At 35.2% G+C, this 20336-nt stretch overlaps 5 protein-coding genes across 5 annotated transcripts; 1 reads left to right on the top strand and 4 right to left on the bottom strand.

Moving 5' to 3' along the window:
* Nucleotides 1-703: 703 nt before the first annotated feature.
* LOC127257832 (pentatricopeptide repeat-containing protein At5g39350) lies at nt 704-3161 on the bottom strand. Its single transcript, XM_051284317.1, has one exon. It carries the CDS (start codon nt 3066-3068, stop codon nt 1041-1043), a length of 2028 nt encoding a protein of 675 aa, XP_051140274.1. The 5' UTR covers nt 3069-3161; the 3' UTR covers nt 704-1040.
* A 520-nt stretch (nt 3162-3681) lies between these two features.
* On the bottom strand, nt 3682-5306 carry LOC127258291 (zinc finger protein ZAT3-like). The gene is made up of 2 exons (XM_051285086.1): nt 5040-5306; nt 3682-4745 (listed from the first exon to the last, which is right to left on the bottom strand). Exon 2 carries the CDS (start codon nt 4715-4717, stop codon nt 3908-3910), a length of 810 nt encoding a protein of 269 aa, XP_051141043.1. The 5' UTR covers nt 4718-4745; nt 5040-5306; the 3' UTR covers nt 3682-3907.
* A 401-nt stretch (nt 5307-5707) lies between these two features.
* LOC127258454 (UDP-glucose 6-dehydrogenase 2-like) lies at nt 5708-8537 on the bottom strand. The gene is made up of 2 exons (XM_051285296.1): nt 8406-8537; nt 5708-7512 (listed from the first exon to the last, which is right to left on the bottom strand). The coding sequence occupies exon 2, from the start codon at nt 7491-7493 to the stop codon at nt 6051-6053; it is 1443 nt and encodes a 480-aa protein (XP_051141253.1). The 5' UTR covers nt 7494-7512; nt 8406-8537; the 3' UTR covers nt 5708-6050.
* Nucleotides 8538-14117: 5580 nt separating this feature from the next.
* Nucleotides 14118-16428, bottom strand: LOC127258075 (microtubule-destabilizing protein 60-like). The gene is made up of 3 exons (XM_051284715.1): nt 16423-16428; nt 14700-15475; nt 14118-14187 (listed from the first exon to the last, which is right to left on the bottom strand). The coding sequence occupies exons 1-2, from the start codon at nt 16426-16428 to the stop codon at nt 14801-14803; spliced, it is 681 nt and encodes a 226-aa protein (XP_051140672.1). The 3' UTR covers nt 14118-14187; nt 14700-14800.
* Nucleotides 16429-16667: 239 nt separating this feature from the next.
* LOC127258274 (microtubule-destabilizing protein 60-like) lies at nt 16668-20147 on the top strand. The gene is made up of 8 exons (XM_051285067.1): nt 16668-17694; nt 17788-17839; nt 17925-18020; nt 18369-18488; nt 18792-18890; nt 19479-19538; nt 19621-19715; nt 19830-20147. The coding sequence occupies exons 1-8, from the start codon at nt 16766-16768 to the stop codon at nt 19954-19956; spliced, it is 1578 nt and encodes a 525-aa protein (XP_051141024.1). The 5' UTR covers nt 16668-16765; the 3' UTR covers nt 19957-20147.
* The last annotated feature ends 189 nt before the right edge of the window (nt 20148-20336 follow it).

Genomic DNA, 20336 nt, shown 5'->3' with positions numbered 1-20336 from the left:
TATTGAAAATTGTAAAAGTGTTATAAAAATATTTATTTTTATTACAGTTAGATTTAAAAAATAATATATTTTTATTAAAATATATAAATAGTTTTTTCTATTGAAAATGATGTAAAATATAAAATAATAATTTTTTCGTGTATATATTTATTATGTTAGTTATCGATTAGTTCATTATATTTATAATTTTCAATAAATTTAATTTATTTTTAGTATAAAATTTATATAATGTAATTTTAATATAAAAATAAATTATTAATATTTATATTTTATATTTTATGTTGATTTTAATAAATTTATATATTTTACAATTAAAATAATTTTTATATAAAAATTAATCATTTTAAATTTATAAAAGTAAAACTATATTATAATAAAATATTCTAATATAATCAAAATATATTTATTTGTGTAAAATGCATAATAAATTTTTAAGGGCATATAAGGAATAAAAATTTTTTTCGGAAAAAACTATTTCAAAACGATGGGTAAGTTAGCTTTTCAGAAATTAGCTTTTTGGGTCCAAAAAACTATTCCAAAAAGCTAATTTACCGGACACCTAAATTAACTTTTTGACTGGTCAAACAACTAAAAATTGTTCGCTAAAAACTCTTAAAAAAAATTATTTGTCAAACACCCCTAAATTAGCTTTTTAATTGGTTAAACGTGTTCAATACAAAAAGTTATTGGCCAAACACCCCCTCAATATATTATCTCAAAAATTCATTCAAAATTTTTACCAATTCAAAGTACAATACAAAAATCAAAACCTCCGAAACAAAATACACCCACAATTTTTTTCTTGTGAATCTTTACGAACTTACTTTAAAAGCTTTAATATATTTAATTTCAACAATCGGGTGTATTCTTTTATGGAGTTTGATAACTCTTTGATATTAAAATAATATACCTTAGAAATACTTTTTTTTAAAAAAATATATATATTTGAAAACCCAAAATTCAAATAACATAAATATGAAATTTGGGTAAAAAAACACACCAGAACTTTTACTTGATCCCGATCCATCGTCTCTTCAACCTTAAGCTGCGACACTATTCGCCGGAGCTTTAATTAGTCCAACGCCGTCCATCATCCGCCTCATCTCCTCGGCCGCGCCAAACCTTCCGGCCGCCGAGTATATATTCCCCATCAGCACATAATTCCCGGTGTTCTCCGGCTCCAGCTTGAACAGCCACCCAGCCGCCACCTCCCCGAGCTCCACATTTTCGTGTATGGCGCACGCCCCCAGCAGCGCCCCCCAAACGGCGTGGCTGGGCTCGAAACCCATCGAACGAATCACGGCATACGCTTCCTCGACCCGGCCAGCCCGGCCGAGAAGATCGACAATGCACGTGTAATGATCCATCCGAAGAATCTCCGGTGACTTTCGCTGCATGAACTCGAACAACTTCAACCCGTCGTTGACCAATCCCGCGTGCCCGCATGCATGCAGCACCGACGTAAACGTTATCTCGTTCGGCTCGACGCCCGACTCGACCATCCTGTCGAAGAGAGACAGCACGAGCTGGCCTTGCCCGTGCTTCCCGTAACCGGCAATGATCACGCTCCACGCGACGATGTCCCGATTTTTTGCCGGGAGAGCGTCGAAGAGGTCATGCGCGTAGCGTAGGCATCCGCATTTCGCGTATATATCCATTAACGTCGTTATGATGTCCGGTTTGCCAACGAATCCCGATCGCAGCAAGTATCCGTGGATGCTCATAGCTCGACGCATATCAGCTTCGACGGCGTACGCCGGCAGGAGGCTCTTCCATGTCGCCTCGTCCGGTCTCGTCCCTTCCCTCTGCATTAGTTTAAAAAGATCAATCGCTTCGGCAGCCATCTTGTTGTGAATGTACCCGGAGAAAATTGCGCTCCACGGCGTTGTGTCCTTTTTCGAAGTCGTATTAAACACTCTCAAGCTAAGGTTCATACGGCCGCATTTCGCGTACATATCGATCAGCGCAGTTTCGACGTTAACGTCGCATTCGACCTCACGACGGACGGTCCATCCGTGCAAGCATTTCCCGAGATTTAAATCGCGGGAAGCAGCACACATCGCCGTAAGCGAAGCTAATGTAACCTCGTTTGGTGTCACGCCTTCGACTTGCATTAAACCGAACATCTCCAACGCACCATTCGTATCGCCTACGGAAATGTAGCCGTTGATCACACTAGTCCATGTCACGACGTCTCGTTCCGCCATTCCATCGAAAACGCCGCGCGCCGAATCCATTTCTCCGCACTTGACGTACATATCGATAAGTGCATTCTGAACGGCTATTCTTTTCGTGATCCCTTTACTTTCGACCAAACGATGAATGCGTCGTCCCGACTGCAAGTCTTTCAGATGTCCGCAAGCCGGCAGAGCCGACAGTGCCGTCACAGAATCGATTGCATCGGCATCGCTCTCCACCATGGCGTCGAAAACCATCAAAGCCTCCTTCGCACTGCCGTTCCTAAAGCAGCCACTGATCATCGTGTTCCATGACACGGCGGTCTTCGTCTCCATTGCAGCAAACACTCTCGAAGCTCCTTCTCTGTCGCCGCAGCTCATGTACATGGCGAGCAGCGAGTTCCTGACGAATGTCGCCGACGCAGAGCCACTCTTAATCGTCAATCCATGGATCACCATTCCAACTTCCACCATAGCCAAGTCCCGACACGCCCGGAGCACGAAGGGGTAAGTATACTCATCGGCCGTGTTGGAATAACACGCCCGTGTTTCGACAAACAGGTGGAGGGCGTCGCGGGGACGCCCATTCTCGGCGTACATTCTTATCATGCTTTTGCAAGCAATCGCAGTCTTCTTGGGCAATTCGTCGAACAGTTTGCGGGCATAGGGTAAATGGCCGCAGAGGGCGTAGGCGGAGGTCAGTAGAGAAAGGATGTAATTGGAGATGAGGCCGAAAGTGATCGAGCGGCCGTGAAGCTTCTCCGTGGTGGCCAGGGATTTTCCGGCGGTGGCGCAGCGGTGCAGCAGCGACTCGTATTGCGAGACGGCGGTTGAGAAGACCGGCGACAGAGCACGCGGCAATGGCGGACCCCGGCCGGCGGCAGCCACCATCAATTTAGGGATTTTGAAAACTCCAATCGCACCCACAAATGATTTTAAGAACCGTTTTCCTATTTTGAGTCTCACACAGTGAGCTGAATATTGTGTATATATATATACTGTTAAATAGTTTAAGACAATATACTATGTTCATATACAAAATTTAGCACAATATAAATCCGATCAATAAGACAATATATAAATTATATTCCATATAATATAAAGAAAATACTCTCTCCATGCCATATACCTCAATAACTCTTTTTTGTTATTATTATTATTATTGTGGGAGATGAAAGTAAGATAACAACCTTAACTCATAATTCTATTTTTGTCACTAATTTATTAGTTAATACAATTATAATATATATTACCGGTCCAGTTCATTATCGAAATTTTCGGGCTATCAGGTTTTTGAGTTGTGTATATCTTTGCTAGTTCTACATTAAGTGTTCAATATTTTTATTTCGATATCTCACTATTCGAAAAAGTGCACTAGGTAAACTTCGGTCAAATTAAATCTGACAAAGCAAATAACAAATAATATAAAAGCGTTTGGAGATTTGAATCATTACCTGTCAGTCAGAGTTGATCCCCAAGCCATCCCTTACGAGACCACTTCTATATATATATATATATATATGCAAAAGCGTATGTACTAACATTCAAAGAAACATACATTTTATTCATTCTACAGCGATGAATTTGTAAGTATGGCAAAAAAAGCAAACAAAACTCATTGAACCTGATCAATTAGTTCCCATTAGATCCTTCAACAGATCATTCTAATGAAGAGAACAAACACTTGTTATCAAAACCAGAAGAGGCTCTTCTGCCCTTACCTCCATCGATCATTCGGAGCAGTCACAACTTCGATAATCATCGACACAACAGACATCACTCCCTGCAGCAGCAGAGTTCTTGTTCTCATTTGAATCTGGATTCGATCCGAAGCTCATCACACCTTTCGAAAGCATGATCAAGCTCTCAGCCACATCTTCTTCGTCGTCTTGCCAAGGATTCGGGCTAGTCTTATACTTGATTCTTGATCTTTTACGACGAATGTGGCACAAATTGTTGAACTCCGGCAAGTCATGGTCAGCAGCTGTGCTGATGATTGTTGACAGTGAGGACGAACTCTTTTTCGAGTGGCATTTCATGTGGCCAAACATAGCTCTTACTGACCCAAACACTTTATCACATTTCGCGCACTTGTGGCTCCCCGGGAGATGGCTGTTTCCAACCACCGGAGGATTATGGGAGTGGCTCCTCATGTGGCCGGAGACGGCTTTCAGGGAGGAGAATTCTTTGCCGCATTGCTTACAAGAAAGGGGATTTACCGAGGAGTCGGGAAGTCGGGAAGATCTCTTGGGATTCTCCCTCAATTCATAGCTGTTGTTGTTGTTGTTCTGTTCTACGATCAGTGATTCATCTGCTGCGGTGTTGGATTGGTTCTTGGATGATTCTTCGAGTTTGCAGCAGCTGTTTTGATTGTCGTTTGCGATCTTTGGCTGATGATGGTGGTTGTGTTTTGATGCAGATTTGGAAGATGAGATTAGGGCTAAGTGAACTCTCATGTGGCCTCCCAAAGACTTGCCACTGGCACAGCTTTTGCTGCATATCTTGCATATGTATTTCTGCCCTTTTTTGTAACCCCCCATTGCATTGCAAGAAGTAGTTGCTGGCTTGCTGCAATTCGATTCAATGCCAGTTAGGAATTCGAAATGGAAATGGAAATGGAATTGAAGATTGTGCCAAGAAACTACTGGTTCAAGATCATCATCGAATTCAGAACAGCAAATTGAACGACTAAGTAATAAGATAGATATTATTAACTAATTGGTACTCTCGAACAGAGCTTTCTTGGATTAATAGATCAACCGAGCTGAAGAAGATTCAAAAGGGAAGGGGGAAATGAGTGAAATGAAATAATCGTGATGAGAAAGGGGGAAAGCAAATTGAAAGGAATTGGAAAGTACGTACCTTCGATCTCAAGCAGTATTATCTCTCTCTGTTTAAGTCAGATGGCTGATTGATGGAAGAGACTCCCTCTCTGCTGATTTCATCAGTTGTGGAAGAAGAAGAAGAAGAAGACGACGAAGAAGCAGCAGACGAAGACTTGCATGTATATACTCACTCACATACAGTGATACACACGTGTGTGTGCGTGTGGCACACGAGTACAAAAGTCACTCTATGTAGATTTTCTCAATTAAATTTTTTTTAAAAAAATTTAATCTGAATTTGATATTAAAATAATATTTGATGTGATACTTTGTAAAAAAATTTTTTTTATATATTTAAATAATAAACTTTAAAAATTTGAATTTAATAAATTCACAATATTATAGGAGTATACAGTTCCATATTCTTTGATTCCACAAATTACTCAATTTATATAAGAAGTTTTGCGGTACGGTTAACAAATAGTGTAAAGATTATTAAAAGTTTCAATAATATTTTTTATTATTTCTTTTAATTTATTTATACTATATTTTATGTAATATAAGTCTGAATTGAAAATGCTGGCACATCGTGAAAATGCCTTCCACTTGGGTGGGAAGTGAAAATTAGGTGATTTGTGAGAATTCAATAATAATAATCAGATCTACACAAGTTTGGAGTGAAGGAGCAGCAGTAACAAAACAAGTAAAAATAAAAAATAAAAATAATGAAGAATTGTTATAAGTTGGAAAACTTAGGGGAGAACATGGAGGGAAGAGGCTAAGTAGCCATGAACAGAGAAATGTGAAGCCATGATGCATCATCATCTCCAGTTCATTTTTAGAATCAAATGATCCTATCTATAATCTATCCATCCATCTATCTATATATATCAAATCTCAAATCCCGAAAAGAAAAAAAATACAGAAACATCAACAATAATGTGTAGTAGCGAGTAAAAAAGAATATATATTAGAGTTAAGCATATCTAACCTGGCTGGCTCCGGAGGTCATCTATGTTGTCTGTTTTGATCGGTCGAATCGACGAGTTTAGACGAACGCAGGCATGTCCTTAAGCCAGGCATCCAGAGGCTTGCCGATCGAATAAGCAATGAAGCCAATTTCCCTGAGCTTTTTAAAGTCGAGGATGTTCCGTCCATCGAAAACAAAGGCTGGTTTCTGCATATTGTCGTATATCTTCTGGAAATCGAGCTTCTTGAATTCGTCCCACTCGGTGAGGATGCAGATGGCGTGTGCTCCTTTGGTAGCCTCGTAGGCGTCCCAGACGCATTGGACTTTCTTAGCCGTGGAGGGGCTCATCGGCTGGAGATGGAGGGGATGGTCCCAGTCGAACTTTTTCATCGAGAGATCTCGTTGGATTTGGTCCTCTGTCACCTGAGGATCGTAGATGCTCAGCTGGGCCTTGTCGTGGAGAAGACCCGAGCAGACGTCAATGGCAGGAGTCTCTCTTGTGTCTCCGGTGTCTTTCTTGAAGGCGAACCCGAGGATAGCGATTTTCTTGTTGGCAACGGTGTTGAACATGGATGAGACTATGCGGTTGACGAAGCGGCTCTTCTGATAGTCGTTGATCTTGATGACTTGCTTCCAGTATTCCGCGACTTCTGGGAGACCGTTGCATTCGCAAATATAGACTAAGTTGAGAATATCCTTCTGAAAGCAAGAACCGCCGAAGCCGACGCTGGAATTGAGGAACTTGGGTCCGATTCTCGTGTCCTTTCCGATTGCATACGACACTTGGGAGACATCGGCGCCAGTGGCCTCACAGAGGGCAGACATGGCATTCACAGATGAAATTCTTTGAGCCAAGAATGCATTAGCAGCAAGCTTCGAGAGTTCGGCGGACCATAAATTAGTGGTAATGATCCGATCCTCGGGAACCCAATGAGCATAAACTTTTTTCAATGTATCAACTGCTTTAAGGCCATCTGGGGTTTCCCTACCTCCAATGAGAACCCTGTCCGGTTCGATGAGGTCTTGGATGGCTGTCCCCTCAGCAAGAAACTCGGGGTTCGACAGAATCTGATATTTGATCCCCTTGCTGTTGTGTTTCAAGATTTTTTCAATGGCTTCAGCTGTTTTCACAGGAACTGTGGATTTCTCAACCACAATCTTGTCAGATTTAGATACATCAGCGATCATCCGGGCTGCGCTCTCCCAATATGTTAAATCAGCAGCTTTGCCAGCACCAAGACCGCGAGTCTTGGTGGGAGTATTAACCGAAACAAATACTATGTCAGCCTCACAAACATGTTTCTCCACTTCTGTGCTGAAGAATAAATTCTTGCCTCGGCACTGCTTAACTACATCATCTAGCCCGGGCTCGTAGATGGGGAGCTGATCACTGTTCCAGGAAGTGATTCTAGGGACAGAAATATCGACAACAGCCACTTCAATTGAGGGGCACTTGAGCGCAATCATAGCCATGGTAGGGCCTCCCACATACCCTGCTCCAATACAGCAAATCTTCACCATTTTTACCTTGTGCTGATACCTGGGAATACATTAAATTTGCTCATTAACATTACATTTTTTGGAAGCATGTTTTGGTAAGACACGCAAAAATATATAAACAAATAGAACAGATCCATACGGAGCGCACATGAAAGGAAACATGAGATAAGCATATTATCAGTATATTCCCATCAAAGTGCAATCTGTAATTGCGTTATGCAATGGACTATGTCTATCTAAATAATCATATCCTGATGCCTATCCGGTAAAAACATTGCCCAGTTTCCAGCTACCATTGAAACGTACCATGACCATTAGACACACATCATCCCCTAGCTTCAAAATCCAAGGGAACAAATGGTAAAAAATGCTAAAACAATAATAGTAGCAGCAAATTCAGATGACAAATTTTCCAATGGTATAGAAATGCATGCATTTTTATTATATATGAACAGATCTATCACAATTTACAACTAACAGCATCCTAATGCATGTAGTGAGCACAAAAACCGTATAATAACCTACACATCGCAATTTATGCTAAATCCACACGATCAGAAACTCAAATCCATTCATAGACCTCGTGAATTTATAAGATCTAACAAGATTCAGGCATCGGAACCATGAAAGCTAAGGTTCCCAACCAAATGAGAGATCAAATCGTTAAAAGAAGCTAAATCACGGGAATCACAAACCATGATACCAATTCTGCTTAAATCAGACACACGAAATAAAAAATCAATCGACCAAACAAAATGCCAGAGGATAATAAGTAAAATAAAATCATTGCATTCATTTCCAGATAATTACATCAAATAAACTGCGCGCACACAAATAAATCAACATTTGCCAGAAAAAAAAACATGCCATTTGCTCGCAGAACAAAAATTCAACAAAAAAACCATACCAAATAACAAATAACAAACAAACTACCTCCGATTACGCAATTGGCTTCCTTCAGATACAGAGATCTGCAGAGAGAATCAACAGAGAATAATGGGAATGAACACGAGGGTGGCGAGACCACGAACCTCCATTTATAGTCGTCAAGGGACCGGAGATCCATCCAAATGTAAAATGACAATAACGCCCCTCACACCGCTGCAGAGCAGAGCCTCCGAGAAGGACGCAATATGGAAATGCAGAATTTTAGTGGCAGTGAAGTTACCATATTACCCTCGTACTTGATGGTAATGTACGGTGCGGTGGAGAAATATTAATACGCGTTTTGACTGCCGCGGTGCATGCACCAGCCACCACTGTCAACAGCCAAGCACGGCCGTTTCCACGAACTGTATAAAATTATTAATAATGACATAAAATTATTATTATTATTTCGAAACATTATTATTATTTCGAAACAGTATTATCATTAAATCTACACAATTTTAGGATCCATATTTAGCATACATTTGTTTGTGATTTTTAATATACTTAAAAAAAAAAAAAATTTGTTTGTGATTTTTAATAAACTTTATAATTTTTTTAAATGAAAAAAAATAAAAAAAAAATTGGTGTCAATATAACCAAAAATATCAATTTTTGTTTCAATATAAAATTTCTTCGATTTTAATTTCATTATAAATAATTTTAAGTCCAACCATTAATAAAACTAACGAAGTTGACATATCGACAAATCTATGTGGGGGCCCTGGGTCCCGGCCCCCGAAAATATATATCTTTTTAATTTAAAAAATAATAAAATTATGTATTTTTAATAATTTATCCCCCTTATTGTTTTAATTTATTTTTTTATATAAAATAAAAAAATAAATAATTTTAGATAATTTTATTGACTTGCCTTTTAATATTCAATATTTCATAATAAAAAAATAATTAATTTTATATTTCAATACAATTTCAAACCATTTCAATATAAACATGTATTATTATACACGATTATATTATTTATGATAAGCTAACACGCCAACCAAATTAGGTTCATAATATTTTAAATTTAAATTTAAAATTAATTTTTAATTTCTTGCTTTTTGGTAACTCAAACGGCATTGAGGGCAACAAGGGCGGGCATTCACAACAAAAATATACTAATATATGAGTATTTTTACTTATTTTTATCATTCATATAATTATTTTTTTTACAGAGATTATTTTTCAATTTTTTTTTTAAAATCTACAATAAAGAAACTTATCTCAAAAGATTTTATTTAATTTTTTCCCACATTATTATGTATTCTTTCTAAAATTAAAAATCTTTTCTTAAGTAATTAATATTTTTTTTATTACCATTTAATTTATTAATAATTTCTTTAAAATAATAATTAAATTCTTAATTAATAGAAACATATTTAATATCGATATCATGATGAAAAATATAAAATTTTATAAGACATAAAAATATTATAAAATTTAAATATAATAATATATACATACTTATAATATATGTCCACATGGCCCAAAAAAATAAAATAACATTGTCCGCAGAAGTGGAACCGACAATTGTTATCTGAAAGTATCAAAATTTTATCCATATAATATATATATATATGATATCATGATGAAAAATATAAAATTTTATAAGACATAAAAATATTATAAAATTTAAATATAATAATATATACATACTTATAATATATGTCCACATGGCCCAAAAAAATAAAATAACATTGTCCGCAGAAGTAGAACCGACAATTGTTATCTGAAAGTATCAAAATTTTATCCATATAATATATATATATATATATATACACTTTCAAATTAACATAATACTATCCATTAGCTATTCTAATACACTCTGGATATGTTGTGAATATAATATATCCACGCCCTAATAATTCGTCTTCACCAAATCTTTTTTTTTTTCTTTTACGACGTCAAATTCACAATTACTATCCGAAAGTGATCAAATCTTATTTATATATAATTATATATATATATACACTTATAAATTAACATAATACTATCTATTAGCTATTCTAATAGAGTCGAGATGGACGATCAGTTCACACTCGACGGTACTCCAACCCATTCATTCTCAATTATGCAACATTATATACGGAAGATGCAGGGCCCTCCATTTGATGAAAGTTATGAACTAATTGTGTACCCGGGCCTAGTCGAAATCGACAATAATTGGTTTACCACTACCGGGGAAGTCGGATTCACGATCACCTTCAAATTCATATTCAAATTCCGGATAATAGAGACGCTAACATGGACAGATCCATCGGGGTCGGTATGTAGAGATTCAAAGCAACAAGTTATCCAAGACGAGTTCGTAAGGTACCTCAAAATTAAAAAAGAGCAACTTTTCAATCGCCAAAATACCTCGAAACTCATCGAAGATCTCATCAATCCTTATGTCGACGGACGGTATGACCGCCTGACAGTGGTTGATTTTGCATTAGAAAAAGCTTACAGTGCAATCAGCTCTTTGTGCTCGATGACGAATGGCTCGAGGTGGAATGCCGTCGAGATTCCATGTCCTGTCGACATGTATATAGAACATTTCGATTGGCAAGGTGAAATCCCGCCGTCGATGGAGGAATTGGGTTTGGAGACGTCGACGAACTCTATAGAGACGACGCCGCCGCCGCTGCATTGTCGCGATATTTTCTACCGGCATTGCTTAAAGGAATGGTTGATTAAAAGTAGCCGTTTTTGCCCTCTATGTTGGTATTTCATGCACGGTGGGATGTTCCGATCTGTTCTAATTTGTGCACTACTTTTTTGTTTGATCGGAATGCTCTTATCGAAGTTGTGATTTTTGTTATTGTTCTTTTTTATTTTTATTTTTTTGTTGCAAATTTTGTTTTATAAGATATTTTGTTTTGATTGATATTTACAGTATTTGGTTTGATTTTAAATTTGAAATTTATTTATTTATTTAAATAGGATTTTGTTACGATATTTTGTGATAAATAAATATTACCTTCATTTTGTTCTAAAATTCATTTATTTTTTTACGTGTTGATTTTATTTTTATATATTAATTATTATATTAAAACTAAATAGAAAATTGTAAAAACATTTTCATTAATACGTTATTATAATACTAATAAAATGATATTTGTATAAAAAAAATATATACAAATAAAATAATAAGATAAATGTGACCTCAGGGGAAGAGTTGAAATATTATTCATTCAAGATATATCTAATGAAAAATTCATTCAATTCAAAAGTTCTCAAATATCCAATGTTTTGGATATTTGAATTTTTGGGAATTACCTGAAAAATTAAAAATTGCATTTAAAAAATCAATTAAAGTATAATTCAAAGAGACCTAAATTTTAAAATATTATCCTAAAATTTAGTAATTAATAATTTCATACAAATTACATTAATCAAAATAAAATTTCTAGCTCTGCAACCAACATGTACATCTGATGAATTTTTTTATATATGGTTCTTTAGGTAGCATTAGTGATTTATTAATAATATACCATAATATTATTTTATTATTATTTTATATGAATAATGATATTCGTATTTTAAAATATAAATTAATATATATGATTAAAAAAATTTAATGTGTATTTAATATTTTTAGTATTATTTTTCAATAAAATATTTAGAATATTAGTATTATTTTATAAATAATAAAATTTTATACAATATATTTGGAAAATATCAAATTGCATACATGAATATTTTCAAATAAAATATTAAAGTTTGTTTAATTAATAATTACATACGTACATACATTTATGTTTGTTTAATTAATAATTACATTGATTTGATGCGTATATAATAATAATAATAATATTAATATTAATCCGATTATATATAGATATATATATTATGTTAATTTGATATATAAGTATTGTTATCTAAAAGATATATTATTTGAATTTAACACAAGAGAAGACAATATAACTGCTCAACCCAAGTAAATGCTAAAACTCAAATTACGACCCAGATGAAATAATATTAAGTAAAAATAATTTTTGAATAATGATAAAATATGAATAAAATAAAATCCTAATCAGAGAAATTCGTCGAGACATGGTGTGTATATATATATATATATATATTATATAGTCCAAAGATGGACACACTACTCATAGCACCATAATTTTCAGTCAATTTCTTATGCATTTTTCTTTTTCTTTATTTTCTATTTATTTTCCTTTTTTGCTTCCTTTCCTATCTTTTTATTTTCGTATCTTCTTCTCCTTTCTCTTTGTCTCATTGTTTTCTCTCTTCTTGATTTATTTTTCTTTCTTCTTAATTTATTATTTTTGTGAATGTGAATGAAAATTCCCCCAAATTATTTTGGCATATATTTGAGGAAAGATCAAAATGTGAAAACTCACTCCTTCTATTAGGGTGCAAAGAAAAATTAGCGTGGAATCTTTTATTCCACGAACGTGAGTGATTTAGAGTTGAAGATTGGTAATGTGTGATTTGGAGATCATACTTTAGGAAAAGAATATTGAGCGAAGTTATCATCTATCTATCCATATCGATTCCTTTTAGTTTTGAATGAGTTTTTGACAGAAAAATTCGCCGGAGAGGTCGAAGGTGTTCATAATTAATGATGTTCCAACCGGAGTGAATGATCAAGCTCTGGAATTCTCTGTTGTGTGTTCGTTTTGTAGCAACGAGAACGTTAGGAGGTATTTTCCTGGGTTGGCCATAACTAGCATTAGAGTTAAATGAGTTGTTGTTGTTTGTGTCCTTAATCAGCACTGGTTAATAGAATTCTTCCTGATTTGGTAACCCCGGATGTAGATTGGTTGATAATCGAACTTGGTCAACAACCACTTTGTCTTATTGTTGTTTTATGTTATGCATTGTTTTTCGTTGTTGAAACGTAGTTATAAATGTGAACCGCCCACACTTCGGGAGTTGGCCCTTAAAGTGTTCGAATGTGTTTTGTTTGATAAATCACTTCCCAACAGCGAACATGATTTCAATTTCTTTCTTTTTAATTTATTATTTTTGTGAACACAATTTCAAATTCTTTTTATTTCTTTATCTTTGTTCCATTTTTCTTTATCTTCTTTGATTTATTATTTTTGACAACAAGATTTCAAATTCTTTTTTTTATTTGTCCTTTTTTTTATTTATTTATTACTTTTGCGAATACGGTTTAAAATTTTTTTTGAGAAAATCCGAGAATACACCTTTTTTTTTTCTTTTATCTTCTTTGATTTATTATTTTTGACAACAAGATTTCAAATTCTTTTTTTTATTTGTCCTTTTTTTTATTTATTTATTACTTTTGCGAATACGGTTTAAAATTTTTTTTGAGAAAATCCGAGAATACACCTATTTTTTTTTCTTTTATCTTTGTCTTCTCTTCTTGATTTATTATTTTTGCGAGCGCTGTTCAAAATTTTTTTTGAGAAAACCTGAGAATATACCCGATTTTTCGCAGACTTTGCTCCGATAAGCCACCAAAAAATATTTTGAGCGACAACAATTATTACTCCTTACTTATTTCTTTATAAATAATTAACAATGATATAATGCAATTTAATCCTTGTTACAAAAATAAAATTATAACAAAATTGAAAGAAGTTGTTATGAGATATGTAAATAGATTGCAAAATGTTAGTACTGATTAGTTCACAAGAGAAGAGAGCAGTGTGAGTAGACGTAGGGAAATTCAATGTGATATCCAAAATGAAGATTATCACCGGAATTGAAAATTTTTAACTCCGGTGACATGACTGTGTTTTGGTTGGCAAACCCGCCCCTCCCAAGATTTTGATGATGGCGAATGAATTCCGTTCGTACCTACGGGCTACAACAATGGAAAAATCGTGAAAATTTCTGTTATGTCAAATAGTTTGAAGAGATAATATAGAGAATTATGTGACTAATAATAATATATGAAATAAAATAATCTTTAAATAATAATAAAGTTTGAATAAGATAGAATTCTATTTTTTTTTAATGAGCAGTTGCTACCCGAAATTTGATTTTTTGCTTTTCTTGATCGTTTGCTTCTTGGTTTCTTTTTTTTAAAATTATCTTGTAATCCTTCTTTATTATTATTTTTTTACTTCTGTTTTTATCTTTGTTTTTTCTTTTTTAAAGAAATTGGAAATACACCCTATCTTCGGCAAGCTCGTTAGTCCAATAAGTTGTCAAAAAAATATTTTGAACGACAATAATAATATATTAATGTAATACCTCAAAGTTGATAGTTGTTTGGCCAACTCCAATGTGTGAATAGACTAGTATTAGACTATCCAAAATTAATTATAGATTAAATGGATTGAGCAAAGACAATAAGTTGAAAAGACTCGTGACCTGTGATGCCAGTTTATGATCCCTGACATATTTGGTTTAGCATGGCTTGCGATGCGGAGTGTTACAATAAATGATTTTGATAAAATATCCATCCATTAGAATCATCTTTGTTTCAGCATTGAAAGTTTCTCAAATTCTTTCACCAAATCCTTTACCTTCCCCGGTGTTAGCGCCAATACACTCCTCCTTGTTTCTTCCAAGAGCCTATCTCTGCTCCTCTTGAGAACTGCATCATTATTCACCACCGCCTTATCTCCATCCGTAGTCTTTCCACCATTGATGTCAGATAACGCACCAACTCCACTTCTTGGCCTTTCAGATGTGCTGTTAATCTTACCTTCTGATTCTACCTTCTCAGACGCAAGATCGTGCTCGTTTATCTTATCAAATACCTCGTCCTGTATATTGCCGCGGTTTTTGAAAAACTCTTCCTGAGACGCACGCAAATTCTCATAGGCCACGCACAAGCACTTGGATTTCCCGATCGCCTTTTGACACTTCTCGCAAACCGCTGCGGCGTTGGCTGTAGAAATCTCTTCCTCATTCCGTAACTTCTTCTTCACGATCACGAACTTCCTCTCTCGAATCTTCTTCTTCGGTGACAGTACATCCTTAACCGCTTGATTCAGTTTCGGATTCTTTGAAGCAGATTTCTTACCGCTCTTCTCAGAATGAGCGATTGCAGGAGACTTGAATAACTTCAATTCCGCACTCGATTCATTCGGATTAACATTCTCGGAGTACCTTAGGTCTTTGTTGGCTTTCAATCTCGCCGTCTATCTTTCCCCGAAGTAACTGCGCAACCGCCTTCGGAGTTGAGTCCGTCGGGAGATCTGATCGGAAAATGGTTGTAGAAGCGAGAAACGATTGAGGAGCGTGTACAAAATGGATTCGTTCACGATTGAGTGGAAGCGGAAGGAGAGATAAAAGAAGAATGCAATTATTCCACGTGTAGCATATAACTATTCCATCCGTTGATCTTTAAAGTCACATTATATTTTGCGTGTTATATTTAATATTAAAAATATTTTTATATTTATATAATTTTTGTTACAAATATTTCTTCTGTCCAAGTAAAAAGTATACATTTACTGGCGCTGTAAAAGTAATGTAATAATATTTTTTTTCTTATTTTTTAAATTAAAATTAATGATGTGATGTAAAATAAGGATAGAAATATGTATACTAAAAGTATTATTTTATTAGTATTATTCAAAATATTTTTGTATTCTTTTTTCAATTTATACTACATTTTGATATAATAATTAATATTTAAAGATACACAAAAAACTAAATATTCTAGAATTAATATATAAAAAAAATTAGTGAATAAGTGCAAGCATAATAATATTATTTTTCAAAATAAGTTCAGTAATTAAGGTTAATTTTATTCATGAATAAATATTGAATATTTTAATATAGAAAAATTAAATTTATTCATTACCACGAATATTTCACTTGTAAAACATCACATCATATATATTTTACGTTAAGGCATTATACTAGTGACATTAAGTGGAAGATATGCACATCATTATCTTTTCTAATATTTTTTATATGAAAAGAACTGCATGTATATCTAATTTATATTTGTTAGCGTTTTTATAATTACTTTATTTTAAAATTCTTAAAACATCTTTGATCAATATCAATTAATTATTAAATCATCATACAATTTGATCAGATGGCGATGATTATAATATATGATCAGGGGAATAGAAACAGTCATATTAATAAAAAAATCATTCAAATTAGTGATTAAGAATAACAACCCTTCATTAATTTTCATAATATATAATAAATAAATAAACAAATATCCCCTCCGATCTCATTGTTAAGAAGTATCCATTCTTGGAGTAACGGCGAATCCGACGGTCCAGATGGATGGATATTCAAAAGCTCAATCCAACGATCCAAAACTCGCGGCCTGAAAACTAGCCGTTGCAAAGCTTAACGTTCTTCTTTAATCTCTCCTTTCCATTTCACTCAATCGTGAATGAATCCATTTTGTACCCGCTCCTCAATCGTTTCTCGCTTCTACAACCATTTTCCGATCAGATCTCCCGATGGACTCAACTCCGAAGGTGGTTGCCGTAGTTACTTCGGGGAAAGATAGATCGGCGAGATTGAAAGCCAACAAAGACCTAAGGTACTCCGAGAATGTTAATCCGAATGAATCGAGTGCGGAATTGAAGTTATTCAAGTCTCCTGCAATCGCTCATTCTGAGAAGAGCGGTAAGAAATCTGCTTCAAAGAATCCGAAACTGAATCAAGCGGTTAAGGATGTACTGTCACCGAAGAAGAAGATTCGAGAGAGGAAGTTCGTGATCGTGAAGAAGAAGTTACGGAATGAGGAAGAGATTTCTACAGCCAACGCTGCAGCGGTTTGCGAGAAGTGTCAAAAGGCGATCGGGAAATCCAAGTGCTTGTGCGTGGCCTATGAGAATTTGCGTGCGTCTCAGGAAGAGTTTTTCAAAAACCGCGGCAATATACAGGACGAGGTATTTGATAAGATAAACGAGCACGATCTTGCATCTGAGAACGTAGAATCAGAAGGTAAGATTAACAGCATATCTGAAAGGCCAAAAAGTGGAGTTGATGCGTTATCTGACATCAATGGTGGAAAGACTACGGATGGAGATAAGGCGGTGGTGAATAACGATGCAGTTCTCAAGAGGAGCAGAGATAGGCTCTTGGAAGAAACAAGGAGGAGTGTATTGGCGCTAACACCGGGGAAGGTAAAGGATTTGGTGAAAGAATTTGAGAAACTTTCAATGCTGAAAGAAGACGATTCTAACGAAAAGGAAGCGGAGGAAGCCGATGATGTTAACACTAGAATAATGAAATGGGAGTTACCTGGAATGCAGCAGGCTGCAAATCATTCAGAACTGCAGGTTTCTTCCTCTTCATTTTCTCCCTCAGAACTCTTCCTTACATCAGAGAGCCTGGGTCTTGAATCTCGCCGTTCTTATTCATTAGACAGCAGCCAGGAAAGGTTAGTGAGTATTTCAGATAAACCTCAATTACGATGAAACCAGAAGAAATCTTATTGTTTTAATCCTCAATTGAACTTTTGTTGCCTTTGCAGCTTCCCTGTTTCGAGCACAACTTATGCTGGTGACAGGAGGTTCAGGCGAAAGGTGAGATTTCTAAACTACTACTTTTTAATTGGGCATAAAGTTTTCCAGGTTGAAGGACATTTGGCATGTTTTTTCATATCTGCAGAGTGCTGAATCATCTGGTAACCGGCTGAGAAGAAGCTTGAAGAAAAAGCAGCAGCCGAAAGCTACTTCTCTGAAGCCATTCATGTTAAAAACGGAGGTTAGTAGTATGATATTCTCATTAAATCCTATTATTTGTGGAACAGCCTCACTAACTTGGATTAGAAAGTGATACATGATATTTAAGCATCAGTGTGGTGGTGTAAACAAAGTACCTTAGATTGGTATTGCTTTAGATGTTCAAAGACAAATAAAAGCCATTTCCCTCCATTGCAATTACTAGAGACTATAAAGCTTGACTCTCCTTACACAATTGTCTTTGAATGAGATGATCAAAATTGCTCGAAACGCTTGAAACATGATGGGATCCCTTAATAAATGAAAGCTACCAACGAACTTTCAACTTAGTTATGTACATGTAAAGCTCATGACATTGTACCTATGGCAGGAAAGAGGGAGAAGCAAAGAGGAAGAGTTTATGAAAAAACTGAGGAAAATGATTGAGGAAGAGGAGAGGATGAGGATTCCTGTAGCTCAGGGTCTTCCCTGGACAACAGATGAACCCGAGGTAGCTTATGGTACCCAGTACTCAATTTCCTATTTTATATGGTCCCTTTTTATCACCAGGCTCCATGTTACTTCTTCTTAGGCATATGTCATTTCATTTCATTAAATTCAATATATTTCTTTGACTTCATTGAAAACTTTCTATTATGGCAAGCAACGATATTAAAGTTAATTTATAGATTTCATTTCACAACTTGTATAGTCTTTGTTTCTTTAACCTCTATACATGTATGTTGTGTATAGTTGTCGGCACTTTTGTTTCATAGATATTTCATAACATCTGGTTGGTGTCCTACCTCTTTAGTGTTTGCAGAAGCCTCCAGTTAAAGGATGCACGAGACCAATTGATCTCGTTCTGCACAGTGATGTGAGGGCTGTGGAGCGCTCTGAATTCGATCATCAGGTATATATACCCCAGCAAGACCCATTACTCTTGATGTGCATATGAAAATGCTTTTGATTGCCGTTGATCATGTACATATATATATATGCTTCTTTTGTATAGGGCTTGCTAATCTGAAATGCAGTCAATTTGTATTTAATTTGATAAGGTTGCCCTGAAAATAAACTTACATAGAACAAGACACATATGCTTTTGGATAGCCACTGCTTGCTCTTTTCCATTGGCTTCTGTTATGCATATACATATAATATATATATATTTCTGCAATGCATTCAAGTTATATCTCAGCTTGTCTTAATTGTCTTTGCAAGGGTTTCCCTAAAAATGAAACTACATAGAACATATGCTTTTGTGTGACAATCTGAAATTGCTGCAAATTGTATCTCAACTAAATGTCTGAATTGTCTTTGCAAGGGTTTCCCTTAAAATGAAACTACATAGATTATATGCTTTTTTATAGCCACTACTGTTTTCCATTGTCTTCGGTTATGTGTGTATATAATATCTATATATTGTGTGTGACAATCTGCACTGCAATGCATTCAAATCGTGTATCTCAACTAATTTTCTGAATTATCTTTGCAACAGGTGGCCCTGAAAATGAACTACATAGAACAATATCGAATGGAAAGGGAGAGACAACAAAAGGTAAGCAAGCAAGCAGTGTTCCTAACATGCATTGCAGCCTATCATCTTTCCTAAATTTCTAAAGGAACATGAAATCTTGCAGATGGAAGAAGAAGAAGAAATCCGAAGACTAAGGAAGGAGCTCGTCCCCAAGGCGCAACCAATGCCGTATTTTGACAGGCCATTCTTTCCCCAGAGGTAGCAAAATGCGCAAACACAGGCATTTGCTTAATCAAAAATGATTTTGGAACCATTGTCGTTAGTTTGTTTGTGTTAAGTTAAAATCAGAAATGGTTTTATGTTTAACAACAGGTCGGAGAGGCAACCGACAGTACCAAAAGAACCAAAGTTCCATATACCTGAACACAAGAAGATTAGATGCAACTTGTCTTTGGATGATGGGACTTTTTTCTCACAGCATTATAACAAACACCACTGAAAGGAAGGGAAGAAAATAATAAATTCTTGATATAATTCTATCTCTGTGTGTGTGTGTGTGTGTTTTGGATTAAAGATCAATGATATGTGTGTATATGTTGCACTGTTTTGGAGAGACCTTACATTTGGGACATTACTCTCTCCCCAATTATGGGGACTTTGTTGGATCTAATATGGAATGGAATTTTTGTGGGTGGGTTTGTGGGATATATAGAAGAAACTAAATAATTTTTTTTTTTTTTTTTTGTATTTTAATAAAAATACACAAATCACAATCCCCTTGCCAAGTGTAAACTCCATAATTTACTCTTTATAATATATATATAAACAATCACTTACAATTTCAACACAAACTTTATACAAGAATGCAAAATTTCACTT

The sequence above is a fragment of the Andrographis paniculata genome, unplaced genomic scaffold (assembly GCF_009805555.1).
Source record: "Andrographis paniculata isolate CXL003 unplaced genomic scaffold, ASM980555v1 Contig59END, whole genome shotgun sequence".
Taxonomy (NCBI): Eukaryota; Viridiplantae; Streptophyta; class Magnoliopsida; order Lamiales; family Acanthaceae; genus Andrographis; species Andrographis paniculata.
Note: the sequence above shows the minus strand (reverse complement) of the source record. Positions and strands in the feature narration are given on the sequence as shown.

Excerpts from the sequence above, each read along its gene's own strand:
- LOC127258274 (XM_051285067.1), top strand. The coding sequence starts at position 16,766 with ATGGACTCAACTCCGAAGGTGGTTGCCGTAGTTACTTCGGGGAAAGAT. Across the intron at positions 18,489-18,791 it reads GGACAACAGATGAACCCGAG|TGTTTGCAGAAGCCTCCAGT; the intron begins GTAGCTTATGGT and ends CTACCTCTTTAG. Across the intron at positions 18,891-19,478 it reads GCTCTGAATTCGATCATCAG|GTGGCCCTGAAAATGAACTA; the intron begins GTATATATACCC and ends TCTTTGCAACAG.
- LOC127258291 (XM_051285086.1), bottom strand. The coding sequence starts at position 4,717 with ATGGGGGGTTACAAAAAAGGGCAGAAATACATATGCAAGATATGCAGC.
- LOC127257832 (XM_051284317.1), bottom strand. The coding sequence starts at position 3,068 with ATGGTGGCTGCCGCCGGCCGGGGTCCGCCATTGCCGCGTGCTCTGTCG.
- LOC127258454 (XM_051285296.1), bottom strand. The coding sequence starts at position 7,493 with ATGGTGAAGATTTGCTGTATTGGAGCAGGGTATGTGGGAGGCCCTACC.